General features: G+C 42.3%; 1 protein-coding gene across 1 annotated transcript in view; it reads left to right on the top strand.

The window, feature by feature from the left end:
* LOC145341236 (spermatogenesis-associated protein 16-like) overlaps window positions 1-14,164 on the top strand; it is a 118,023-nt gene that overhangs the window by 59,863 nt on the left and 43,996 nt on the right. Inside the window, exon 6 of the mRNA XM_080186162.1 lies at window positions 98-244. Within this exon, the coding sequence (XP_080042288.1) occupies window positions 98-244 (147 nt within the window). The remainder of the gene's footprint in view (window positions 1-97; window positions 245-14,164) is intronic.

Below are 14,164 nucleotides of genomic sequence, written 5' to 3'. Positions count from 1 at the left end.
TAATTTAGGACATGCTTGTCTTATTCAGTTCAGTGAAGATAGACTTAAACATCTTGCAACAAATAATATAGTATTGAGATATATGGTAATATTTCAGACCCTGGCACAAATCATATCCTGCCTCAGACTGTTGACTGGTCCGAAACTTTTTCCCAACACTACATGCTGCTACTTGGTTTTAAGAATCCTGAGGATGGCAACTTTTTAGAAAAGATCCGAAACAGAAGATCACCAACGTTCACAGGTACAATAAGTGATAAATTGTCTTTGTAAGCAACATTCCCTCTAAGCTAAGTGGGTCTGGAAATGTGCCATGCAGTGGACAAACAAGCCATGCAAAAACAACAGCCGCTTTCTGAGAGGAGCATGTGCACATGCAGAGCCACAGAGCAGTCTTATAGAGCTAATACAGTGCAAGAAACCAGCTCCATACAACAAATGGAAATTAGAGGTAACATTGATTGTCCATGTATTAACGATAACATTTTGGCAGGGATTCTCTTGAACATCTGCCATAACTTCAGCAAACAATTAGTGAATATTCGAGAGAAACAGCACAAATTGTGTTTCTACTATTTCTCTGCGATGTCTGCTGCTCTTTCCACTGCTCTTCCCCAAAAGGTATGGCAGACAGACAATGGTGGAATCTTCTATCCCAGCATTTCTTGTACCCATGACATTGGCTTTATTGTAGGTAAAATAATACCTCTGAGACTGTTAGTGAGTCAAAATACAGTGGGTTTTATTTCAAAACTCTGGGTATTCCAGAATTTTGGAAGAAGTAGGACTATCAGACTTTACATAGAGCACAAGTGGGCATTTATACATCATGAGTCTTAGCGTCAATCACAATTCCAAGTTTCCCATTCTGGCCAGAACTCCGGGTCTTCCTTCCTCGGTTGTGATACAGCCCCAGATTTAATCACGATTCACAGTCCAGCTGGCAGCTGCAGTCATGATACAGGATTAACCCGGTCATGATTCAGAACCTTTCTGCAGCAGTACTGGCATCCCTGTCTTTGAAATTACTTGTGCGATCGCGGCTGTCTCAGCAGGACTCTTCCTGTTAAAAGCCAGTATCGCGATCTGCCATCAGCAGCTGTCAAAAACAGGTATTGTAAACTACCATCTGTGTAACGATGTCCAACTAACACAAATAGGTAAGATTTGCAAAGTCTACAAAATAACAGCCACATTAAACTGAGAGTTAAAGCATGTAACACATGAACAAATAACTTATATTAATGCCAGGAGCAATATAAGCTTGAGAAGATCAGTCATGAAGTTTGTGAAGAGGATGTTTGTGACATATTCTAGGTACAAAATCCATTAATCCTTTCCCTTCAGGTACAAAATGCATTCACTTTTTCCCTACTTCAGTTTAATATTAGATACAGTAAAGTGAAAATCAGCCTATGTATAAAGTTGTGCCATTGATAGCATATTTGACTGAGATGGACAGGAAAGAAAATTCAGTTAAACATAAAATTCTTTTTAATGTTACGGAGATGGAAGTAGTATTGTCTCCAACCAGGACAGTTAGTGAGATTTTGCAAGCCCAGACAAGTCGTGAGGTGCGAAATCTCACTAACCTGGCTGGAGACTTGTCTGGGTTTGCAAAATCTCATTAACTGTCCTGGCTGGAGACAATACACATCTCTTTAACCTGTACTTAACCCTCTCTCCACTCACATTATCTGTGCCTTCAAGACTTGATTACCTGTAAAGACTTGGATTCCAACCATTATTTTGTAAATTGAATTTGTCTCTTTATACGCCCTTTTTGTGAACTGAACTCACCTGATGAAGGAGCAGTGCTCCGAAAGCTAGTTGCTACTGCTACCAAATAAACCTGTTGGACTTTAACCTGGGTGTTGAGAGACTTACTGTGTGAATATCCCCGCCAGCTGATTCACGCAGGATCTGAGTGCTCACTCAGGTACCCCATCCGGGCCAGTCGCTTTCCGTGAGTTGACCTTCAAGAAGGCTGCTCTGATATCTGCAGTGGTGACCCCAGATATAGGCTCATCCAGGGCTTCCAGGTGGAGGGTGTGTTCTTGCTGACCTCTTGCTCAAAAACGGACATGGAATGAATTGAGATCATCAGGGAGGGATGCGTTGGAGCTGGCAATTTTACATGCCTTCATCTTTGTAGCCTGTTATGTCTTGCAGACTTTGCCAGAGTTGGTGGGGATCAGTGTGGCTAGCCTGGGATTCTACTGTCTTTTGGCATCTTTGATGGATCTCCTTAGATCGTATCTGGCTTTATTGTATAGGTCAGTGTCGCCTGACTTGAATGCCTCAGACCTGGCTTCAGCAAGCAGTGGATATCCTTGTTCATCAATGGTTCCGTTAGGGAAAACATGGATTTGTTTCTTTGGCACACAGTCTTCTACACACTTACCAATGAAGTCAGTTAGTGTAGTGGCATATTTGTTCAGGCTGGTCACACAGTTTTTAAACACTGACCAGTCCACTGACCTGAAGCAGCCCCTTTGATCATCCGATTCCTCAGACCAACATTGCACGACTTTCTTTGATGGATTCTTCCACTTTAGTTTTTGCTTGTATGCCAGGAGTAGGAGCACAGTCTTGTGGTCTGATTTGCCAAAGAGCAGGTGGGCGATAGAGCAGTAGGCATGAAACATGTGGTAACGTAGTTGGATGACATTGTTAAGCGAAGAGAAAAGGACCACATTTATTGCTCCTGAATATAAGTAACTCAGAAGGGCTGTCTGAATCCATCTATGAATATGGACTCCAATACAGTTCCCTCCTCTCTTTTTTGGCAGCTGCTCCCGCTTTGTAACATCCTCTTATTGCTTTCCCTCATACTTCAGCTCTGAAGGCAGATCTCCCATGTTTGCAGCCAAACTATTTCTTAGGCAGTCAGCATAAGTGCAAGATCAGCAAAATCTTTCTGTTTAGACAAAGTGAACTTTGCAGTATGATAAAATCCATTGAAAAATGTCAAGAAGCCAGTTAACAGTCCAAAATTTCAAATTCTTAACTAACCTATAAGTATTGGATGATTACTTTGAATATTGCTGGTTGGAGGTCCTCCTTACAGTTAAGATTTATTTATTTGTGTCACAAGTAGGCTTACATTAACACTGTAATAAAGTTACTGTGAAAATTCCCTAGTCACCACACTTTGGCACCTGTTTGGGTAAACTGAGGGAGAATTTATCATGGCCAATGCACCTAACTAGCATGCCTTTCAAACCCTGGGAGGAAACCAAAGCTGACACAGGAAGAATGTGCAGACTCCATACAGGGTGGCACAGTGGTTAGCAATGCTACCTCACAGTGCTAGGGCCAGGGTTTGATTCCTAGCTTGGGTCACTGTCTGTGCGGAGTCTACACGTTCTCCCTGTGTCTGCATGGGTTTCCTCTGGATGCTCCGGTTTCCCCTCGCAGTCTGAAAAACATGCTGCTTGGGTGCATTGGCCACGTTAAATTCTCCCTCAATGTAGCTGAACAGGCGCTGGAGTGTGGCAGCTAGGGTTTTTCACAGTAACTTAGTTGCACTGTTAATGTAAGATTACTCGTGACACTAAAAAATAAATAAATAGAGACAGTGATCCAAGCTGGGAATCAAAGCCAGGTCCCTGGTGCTATGAGGTGGTAGTGCTAACCATTGTGCCACTGTGCTACCCAGTATGATTGAACAATCGCACAATGTGAGCTCAGCACAAGGGAAGTGAAGCACTGGGCATTCAGAAATAGAAGCATAGAAAATAGGAGCAGGGCTAGGTCATCCAGTTGTTTGAGCCTCCTTTGCCATCAAATATCATCATGGCTGATCCTCTATCTCAACCTTCAGATTCCAGCACTTTCCTCATACCTCTTGACTCCTTTAGTGTAGAAATCAACTATTTCCTCCTTAAAAATATTCAGTGACGTTTCCTCCACAGCCTTCTGTGTGGAGAATTCCATAGGTTCACCACCCTCCGTGAAGGCATTGCTTCTCATCTTAGTCCTAAATGGTTTACCCCATATCCTGATACCGTGATCTCTTGTTCTGGAACCCCAATCCATAGGAAATAACGTCCCTGCGTTCAGTCTGTCCATCCTTGTCAGAATTTCAATCCGTTTCCATGACATCCCCTTTCTCATTCTTCTAAAGTCACGTGAATACAGGCCTAGTCAACCCCAAACTCTCTTCATATAACAATCCTGCCATTCCAGGAATCAGTCTGGTGAACCTTCACTGCGCTCCCACCATGGTAAGTAAATCCTTTCTTGGGTAAGGAGACCAAAACTGCACAGGTGTAACCTCACCAGGGCCCAATACAGCTGCAGTAAGACATCCTTGCTCCTTTACTCAAGTCCTCTTGCAATGAAAGCCAATATGCCTTTTGCCACCTTAACTTCTTGCTTTTAGTGACTGGTGTACAAGGACACCCAGGTCCCTTTGTACGTCAACATTTCCCGATCATTATTTAAATGATACTTTGTTTCTCCTTTTGAAGTGGATACCTTCACATTTATCTGTATTGTTCTGCAATTGCCATGCATTTGACTACTCACTCAACTTGTCTAAGTCACCTTGAAGCCTCTCAACATTCTTCTTCTCATTCACAGTCCCATCAAGTTGTATGTCATCAGAACATTTGGAAATATTGTATTTGGTTCCTTCATCCAAAACATTGATGTATATTGTGAATAGCTGGTACGCTAGTACAAATCCATGCAGTATTCCACGAGTCATCACCTCCTCTTCAAAAAAGACCCATTTATTTCTACTCTTAATCCTGTCTGCTAATTTTGCACATAAACTTATGTGGCACCTTATTAAAAGCTTTGTGAAAATACAAATACACCACATCCACTGTTTCTCCCTTATCTATTCTGCTAGATAGGTCCTCAAAAAACTCCAGTAGGTTTGGTCAAACATGATTTTCCTTTCATAAATCAATGTTGAGTTTGTCTAATCCTGTTGATATTCTCTAAATTCCTGTTATAATAATCTCTAGCATTTTCCCTACTGTTGTTAGGAAGCTAACCTGTTTGTAATTCCCTGTTACTCCGCCCCTCCTTTGTAAATAGTTGGATCATATCTGCCACCCCAATCTGCTGGGGTCATTCCAGAATCTACAGAATTTTGGAAAATGATGACCAATGCATCCACTATTTCCATGGCCCTTTGTACCCTGGGATGTAGATTATCAGATCCTGGGGATTTACATGCTTTCAGTCACATTAATTTCTCCAGCAATTATTTTTACGAATACTAATTTCCTTCCATTCCTCCTCCTCCTCACTAAAAAGAAGCCCTTGGTTCCCCTAGCATTTCTAGGAAGTTAATTGTGTCATCCTCCATGAAGTCAGGCTACAATAGTAGCTCTCTATTATAAACTCTCCTGTTTAGAATTTTAAGGGACCTACATTTATCTGTATTAACCTATTTCTTTTCACACCCTTACAGAAGCTTGTACGTTATACTTTTATGTTACTCCCATCTGTACTCTCCCCCTCTATTTTTCACCACTTAGCCAATCTTTTGGTCCTCCTTTGTTGAATTCTAAAATGCTCCCAAAACATATGACTATGTAGCCAAATTTTGCTCAAACTCCATTTTCAAGTTTGCTGATGACACCATCCTGGTGGGTTGGATCTCAAACAATGACAAGACAGAGTATAGGAAAGAGATAGAGAATCTGATGAAATGGTGTGATGACAATAATCTCTTCCTCAATGTCAGTAAAACAAAGGAGATAATCATCGACTTCAGGAAATGTAGTGGAGGACACGCTCCGATCGACAGCAATGGTGATGAAATGGAGATGGTCGAGAGCTGCAAGTTTCTAGGTGTTCAGATCGTCTGTCCTGGTCCCTCCATGTCGACACTATAGTTAAAAAACCCACCAATGTCCTTACTTTCTCAGGAGACTAAGGAAATTTGACATGTTCGCTATGAGTCTCACCAATTTTTTTTACAGATTTACCATAAATAGCATCCTTTCCAGATCAATCATAACTTGGTGTGGCTCCTGCTCTAAGACCACAAGAAACTACAGAGTTATGAACATAGCCCAGTTCATCATGCAAACCAGCCTCCCATCCATTGACCCTGTCTACATTTCCTGGTGTCTCAGAAAAGCAGCTAGCATAATTAAGGACTCCCACGCATCCTGGAAATACTCTCTTTCACTTGTTCCATCAGGGGGAAAAGATACAAAAATCTGACAACATGTACCAACCTACTCAACAGCTTCTGCCCTGCTGCCATCAGATTTTTGAATGTACGTACGGTACATTAAGCTGACCTTTCTCTATACCCTACCTGTAACTGCAACATTGTATTCTGCATCTGCTCTTTTCCTTCTTCCCTATGTACCCTATGAATGGTATGCTTTGCCTGTACAGCATGCAGTAAACAATACTTTTCATTGTACCCCAATACACATGATAATAATAAAATAAAGTCAAATCCTCAGGCTTGCTACTTTAAATGACTCCTCATTGGAACTAGTATTACCTTTAATTTATTTTGTTGGCCATAATTGGGTCACTTGTGCTTTTGTGCCAGAAAGGAATTAATAATTGTTACATAAACATTAGCTATCCACCATCATGTCCTTTAATGAAGTTCCCTAATCTGTCTCAGCCAATGAAAATCTCACATCTTCCTAGTTTCTTTTGTTTATATTTAGGACCCTAATTTTAGATTAGACATCTTTCAATCCTAATGGAGAATCCTATCATGTTACGGTCACTATTCTCTAAAGGACCCTGCTCAACAAATACGGATCAAAAACAAAAACCCTCTTATACACGTTTGTCATAATTTTATTGGTAATTTGGTTTCCCTAATCCACTTGCAGATTAAAATCACCCATGATTACTATAGCACTCTTGTTATATGCATATCTAGTTTTCTGTTTAATGCCATCCCCTAATATTTGAGGTCTATTAACAACTCCCACTCATGTTTTCCACCTCTTCTTGATTCTTCGTTCCAGTCAGGCTGACTTGACACCTAGATTTTCTGTGCCAGTATCCTTTCTTGCAATTGCTGTTATTTTATTTTTAAATAACAGTATCACCCCACTTTTTTCCTTTTTGCCTGTCGTTCCTAAATATTAAGTAACCTTGGAAAGTCAGTTCCCAGTCTTGGTTACCCAGCAATCACATCACTGTAATCGTAATCATATTGTATCCATTTATTTCAATGTGCACTACAGTTTATCTTATTCTGAATGCTCCATGTATTTGGATACAGTACCTTTAGATTTGTCTTTTTAATAATTTTACACATAAGCTGGGACTTTATGCACCCATTAGTGTTTGGTGGGTTCAATGACAGGAGCGAATGCTATCATAAGAAGGCCAAATTCACATTTTACTTCAGTGTGAAAGCTTGCTGTGATCATCCTGTCAGTGGGAGGCCACGTCTCTCATTTCAGGAACCTCATTCAAATACATTTGCATCTCATTGTTGGTCCCATAAGCCAGAATCATACACCCCCAATCAAAAAATCCCGCCAAGACTATGTGATGTCAGAATGACGCAAATCACTGCTGGCTTCAAAAGGCGTGCAGCTGCTGAGCACCTCTCCAAAGAGAACCTGGAGATGCTCAACTGACTTAGTATAAGTATAAAGCATATTTAGTAGTGTCACAGTATGCTTACATTAACACTGCAATGAAGTTACTGTGAAAATCCCTGAGTCACCACACTCCTCTGCCTGTACAGGTACAGGGAGGGAGAATTTAACATGGCTGAAGCACCTAACCAGCACGTCTTTCGGATGATGGGAGGAAACCAGAGCATCCAGAAGAAACCCACACAGATATGGGGAAAGCATGCAGACTCCACACAGATAGTGACCTGCTGAGAATTAAACCCATGTCCCTGGCACTGAGGCAGCAATGCTAACCACTTTGCCATTATGCCACTGTAAGGATATCAGCTCTAACTGAGGGAGATCAGCCTTTGACTCAGGAGTGCCAACCTTGGCAACGGTCTGACCAGCCTTTGACTTGTGGATGACCTGGTTCTGACTGGATTGACCAGCCTTTAACTTGGGGTGGGCACAGTAAGAAATCTCAATACCAGGTGACTTCTAATGCTGGCATCTCCACATCATAACTTGGGATGACCTGGCTATCTGAGTGGGTTGAACCAGCCTTTAGCCTGGGAGTAACCAGGCTGTGACTGGGGCTGACCAGCCTTTGATTCAGGGGCAACCAGCTTTTGGCTCTGGGCAATCAGCTTTTGACTGGACAACCAGCAGGGTACTGGGGGAAATTTTCAGGGTGCCCGAGTCAGAAGAGACTGAGGTGTTGACTGCAGGGGTCTTTTTGGGGGGGGGGGGTGGGACTAGGGTTGACTCACTGGAGATCATGCGGATGACATTGAAGTGTGAAAAGTGCCATTCCTGAGGTTGCCTTCTGCTGCTGGGCCATGGGCTTCTTGGAAGGACCTTACAGATGAAGTGAAGCTTGCATCTATGTGGTGGGATGGATGGGTAGGCAGTCATCACATATTGAATGTTCCACAAGTGGGCTGGTGGCCTTTTGGAGTTGGGATGTTGATAAGGTCAGGGTTAATGGTTCCCCACTGTAGCTGAATTGACATGCCTAGAATCTAACTACTCATGCAAATACATTCACTCAAGCACCACTTGTGTGTTAGTGCCTCTATTTGCTGCTCAGCAATTAACTTCCAAAATTGCTGACTACCATGTTGTGCTGCACCATTGGCCGACTGGGAAAGCAAATATATTCCCTTAGAAGTTGACAATGACACACTGCATGAGGAGAGCGCACTCAACTCTTGGCTGTATGCTAAGGTGCTTTTTGACAAGTGGCTCCCAAAGACCAAGTTGAGCCCAAACCTTGGAGTGAACTTGAGACAATGTCTGCACCTGAGATGACAGCCCAGGATGCAGTAGAGTGACCAAAGCTGTGGCCACTTGCCATGTGGTGTGTGTGGGACAAGGATGGTTTGAGATCTTGCTCAACTAGCATGTGATTGAAGGATTGGGCATTAATGTGGTGTCCAGGACGTGAATCAGTGGGCTTTGAGGGGCAGCTTCAGATGATGAATAGGTGAAGAGTAGTTCTTAGGAAAAAGAGCTAACCATCCAGTTTCTCTGTTTGATACTGCAGTGGGGAGAATGTACGAAACATGGAACCTGATGACCTCACCTCAGTCACAGGCAGTACAGAAGAAGACATCTACCGAGGAACTTGGCTAACCAAATACAGGAGCTAAACTGTGAAAAGGAATGGGTGGGAGGGCCTGCTCCACAAGCAGAGGATTAACCCCAGAGAGACATCACTTGGAGGTGCCTCGCTAGAGCCAGGGCCTACTGCTGGTGCCTGACATACCTGCAGATGTTCAAGACCCTGCATTACTCAAGACTACACGTGATCAGGGAACTGATTGGCTACATCTGCAGGATTTGGTAGCACAAGGATTTGGAGAGTGAGTGGTGGTGTCTCTTGAGCTGGCAGTGAGTGAGATCCTCATGGATGTGTGATGGGTATGAGAATTGTTAGTGATCAGAAGAGTTACTTGCCCTGGCAGAATGGAGATCATTCTTTCTCTTATTGCACTGGGGTGTTTGGGCTGACCACTCTGCCACCACGTCCCATGCTGGATTGAGTGACCTTGCTGGCAAGTTTTCTTTCTGTGCACAGACGGAGGACATGTCAGGCCTTTGTGTAGGAGTCTTTCCAAGGCGTTGGAAAGCTTGGGGTTGGATTTCTTGGCAACCATCACTTCTGGGCAACCCACAAAGTGTTGGACAATATGCACTGAGGTGGCCTTTTAGTGTGGTGCCTCCTGATTGTAGCTCTGAGGTGATGGCAGGGCAAGCAAATCAGAGACTGCCCCATTATGATAAAAGGTGTGGAACCCATAGCTGAAAGCAAGTGCCACGTTATATGCTGGGAAAAATTGCAATTGCCATTGGTGAGCTCAACGCTGCTTTTCCTGCCTACCATCAGCCTTTACAGACTTCTGGGAAAATTTTGCCCATGGTTTCTTGTACTTTTTGCTGCTTCTTCTAATTTCTTCTGCCATCTACTTTTGCTTTCGATTGTTTCCCTATGCTACTACTTCCCTCTCAGATTCCCAGCACTTTGCCACTCTAGTTTAAACAATCCCTAACAAATATTCCTGCAAGGATATTGGTCCTGCTTGGGTGCAATCCACCTAGTTCGTACAGGTCCCATCTTCACCAGAATTGATCAGAATGCTTCAGTAATCCTAATCCCTCCTGCCACACATTCATCTGATGTATTCTTTTATTCCTACTCTTGCTAGCATGTAGCATTGGGAGTAATCCTAAGATTACTATTTTTAAGATCTGCTTTTTCATTTATTTCCTGGCTCCCTATATTCTGATTTTAGGACCTCATCCCTCTTATTACCAATATGGATCACAATCCCTGGCTGTTCACACTCCCCCTTCAGAATGTCCTGCAGTCCCACAATTACTTCATTGACCCTGGCACCAGGGAGGCAACATTCCATTGTGACGTCATGTCTGTGTCTGTAGAAATGTCCATATAGAACATAGAACACTACAGCACAAACAGGCCCTTCAGCCCACAAGTTGCACCGATCATATCCATACCTACCAGGCCATAGAACTATCTGCAACTCCCAATCCCATTAAATCCCATATACTCATCCAGAAGTCTTTTAAAAGACCCCAGCGAGTTCACCTCTACACCACCAATGGCAGCCGATTCCACTCACTCACTACCCTCTGAGTGAAAAACTTACCTCTAACATCTCCCCTGTACTTGCTTCCTAGCACCTTAAACCTGTGTCCTCTCGTAACGACCATTTCAGCCCTGGGAAATAGCCTCCGAGAATCCGCCCTATCTATTCCTGTCAACATTTTATAAACCTCTATCAGGTCGCCTCTCAACCTTTGTCTCTCCAGGGAGAAGAGACCTAGCTCCCTCAACCTATCTTCATAAGCCACACCTCCCAATCCAGGCAACATCCTTGTAAATCTCCTCTGCATCCTTTCAATAGCTTCCACGTCCTTCCTGTAGTGAGGCGACCAGAACTGCGCACAGTACTCCAAGTGGGGTCTGACAAGGGTCTTATAAAGTTGCAGCATTACCTCCCGACTCCTAAACTCAATCCCTCGATTAATGAAGGCCAGTACACCATACGCCTTCTTGACCACATCCTCCACCTGCGAGGCCAATTTAAGAGTCCTATGGACCCAGACCTGAAGATCCTTCTGCTCCTCAACACTGCCAAGACTCCTACCCTTGATATTGTACTCCTTCATCCCATTGGTCCTGCCTAAATGGACCACTACACACTTATCCATGTTGAAGTCCATCTGCCACTTCTCCGTCCAGTCTTGCATCCTATCTATGTCACGCTGCAATTTCTGACATCCCTCCAGACTATCCACAACACCACCAACCTTCGTATCGTCGGCAAACTTACTAACCCATCCCTCCACTTCCTCATCCAGGTCGTTTATGAAAATGGCAAACAGCAAGGGTCCTAGAACAGATCCCTGGGGCACTCCACCGGTGATCGACCTCCATGCAGAAAAAGACCCATCAACAACCACTCTGCCTTCTGCAGGCAAGCCGGTTCTGGATCCGCAAGGCCACAGCCCCTTGGATCCCATGCCGTCTCACCTTCTCAAGAGATCTTGCGTGGGGGAACCTTATCAAACGCCTTGCTGAAGTCCATGTAAACCACATCCACCACTATTCCTTTGTCAATGTGTTCAGTCACATTTTCAAAGAGCTCAACTAGGCTTCCCCTTATACTATGATCCCCTAGCACTATTGCTCTCCGCTCTTTTTCCTGCGCATAAATTTCAGGAAGACATAATATACAAGTTAGAAACTTATATACACCACATGGACTACAGCTGTTTAAGAAGCCACTCATCACCAATTTCTCAACATCTTTACCAATTAGAGATGTGCAATAAGTGGTGGTTTTTCCAGTGATGCCCACGTTGCAAAAATGAATAAAAAACTTGAATACGTAATAGTTCTGTGATATTTTCACTTTTGGACCACATAAAAGGCGCAACGCACAACTCCTACACACTTGACTTAATTAACACATTAAGTGGTAGAAATTTATTTAGTCTGTTTGAATTTTACTCGCATTAGGTCAACATTATTTCTTTTCTTCGATGTATGTGGTACCCACTCATACATCCAAATATTAGAATGTAATATTATTGTTGTTCAAAAGAGTTAATGACATTTTATTGCACACTGCCAAATTTGTTGTTCAGCGTTCTTCTGCTCCTACTCTCTCATTTGGGAAAGAGAGGCTAAGTAATAACAAGCCCAATCATTAAAATCATTGGAGTCATCTTAGGATCCTGGACCCGAATCCCAAGATAAATTATGAAGCCAGACAAGACACCAACAATTTTTCTATTTTGGCATAAATGTGAGAATAGGATGCTTTGCTCCAGGAGTAATTCCACTGACCAAATTAGGGATCTTTTAGAGTAAAATAAACTTTATTTAATAACACACTTCAATACCATTCTAACAAATTAAGCAGCTTAACTATTAACAGTTGAACAATATTTTAAAAAAGGAAACAACTAATTTCTAATTTATCATTGTTTCAGTTCCAAATGAACAATATTCTTCTTTCAGACTTAAAACACTTCAAATAGTTTTTAAAAATGCAAATATACTTATGATAAAGAGTATAGTCTTGAAGCTTTGAGAGATTTTTTGGAGAGAGAGCACTTATAGAAAATCTCTGTCTTCAAAGAAATCCCAGCCAGAACTGAAATGCTGTTTCTCTACTACAGACCTAGCTCCTCCCTTCAACCACATAATCACATGACCCTGCATACCTAAATCCACATTCTATTCCTTTAACTAAAAACTCCAGGGGATCATTTTTGTAAACAAAAATCCATTTTGAAAAAAAACTTAAACGAAGCTTTATCTTATTTAATAAAGCTTTAAGGGCATCTCATAACCCAGACTTCTGTTTGGGAAGTCATCGCTGCTGAGATTAAAATTGGAAATCAGGCCCCAGTGATGCAATTAAAACTTATTCTGCATATGCAAAAATGATCCCATCTGCTTCAGACAAGTGTACTTTCCGCCTACAATTTAGAATTACAGGCCACAAGAAGGGGACAGAAAATACGGTGGGCAAGTCATTGCTCCATTTCAGCTGGCCCCTTCCTTCCTCGCTTTTGTCATTTAGTGTGAGGAGTTGAAATCAAATGCATGTTTTATCTTTTTTCTCAGGAATATCAGTCTTCTAGTTATTCCTTAAATATTTGATGTTTTAAAGTGATTTTAGGTGGGATTTTCCAGCCGCGTTCGCTCCAATGCTGGAAAATCCCACCTAAGATCAGTGGACCTTTGCATAGCTGTGTCCCATCCACTATGATTCCTGTGACAGATGGGATGGAAAAGTTCCATCCTTTGTCTAGGTTCTGTTTTGATACAAGCTTTGGCACCTAGTGCATAATGACTAAGTTTCAAAACAACAATCTCAAGATCAAAACATAGGCTCTCTCATGTTTCTATTATTAACAACTCTGAAAAATCAGACAGAAGAGCATATTGAGGTTTACAACTAGTAAACATCTGAGATGTAGTAACGTGACGAAGAAAGCAGAAATTTGGAAAACTTCAAGCAAGATTAAGCAAGTGGGCAAAGTGTTAGCTAATGCATTTTAGTGTAACACTGTGCTATGTGGTATGCTTTAAATTTAAAGATTGCAAATGAGAATATAGTTTAAAAGGCATATCAAGGAACAAAGAGGCAGGTTATATTTTTGGTCATTCACCGTCAAAACGAAAGAGCCATGGGCAACAATGAGTTATAAAATACCAAAACAAAATCACAATACTTCAGAGTTTCCAAACTTCATCTAAAAGAATAGAGGCCAGATTTTCATGGAGTTTTCTGGTGAGCGGGACCCTGATGCCGAAGTCACATTCACATTTCCAACAGATCAAACTTTTTACTGGTCGTGGATATAGGGTTTATTCACACAGGAGGGAAACCCAAAACCAGCAGGATCATTTGAACCCACCTATGCAGTCTGTACCATCTGTAGGTAGAGAAGGTAGTCAGTGAAATGAGATCATTTTCGCAGGTCCATAGGCCTTAGTGTGTGCAGCCTTTGAAGCTGTCACCAGACCATCCTTTTCCAGTGCCTCT

The sequence above is a fragment of the Carcharhinus amblyrhynchos genome, chromosome 3 (assembly GCF_965287045.1).
Source record: "Carcharhinus amblyrhynchos chromosome 3, sCarAmb.v2.hapA, whole genome shotgun sequence".
NCBI lineage: Eukaryota > Metazoa > Chordata > Chondrichthyes > Carcharhiniformes > Carcharhinidae > Carcharhinus > Carcharhinus amblyrhynchos.
This window is presented reverse-complemented; position numbering and strand designations above follow the sequence as displayed.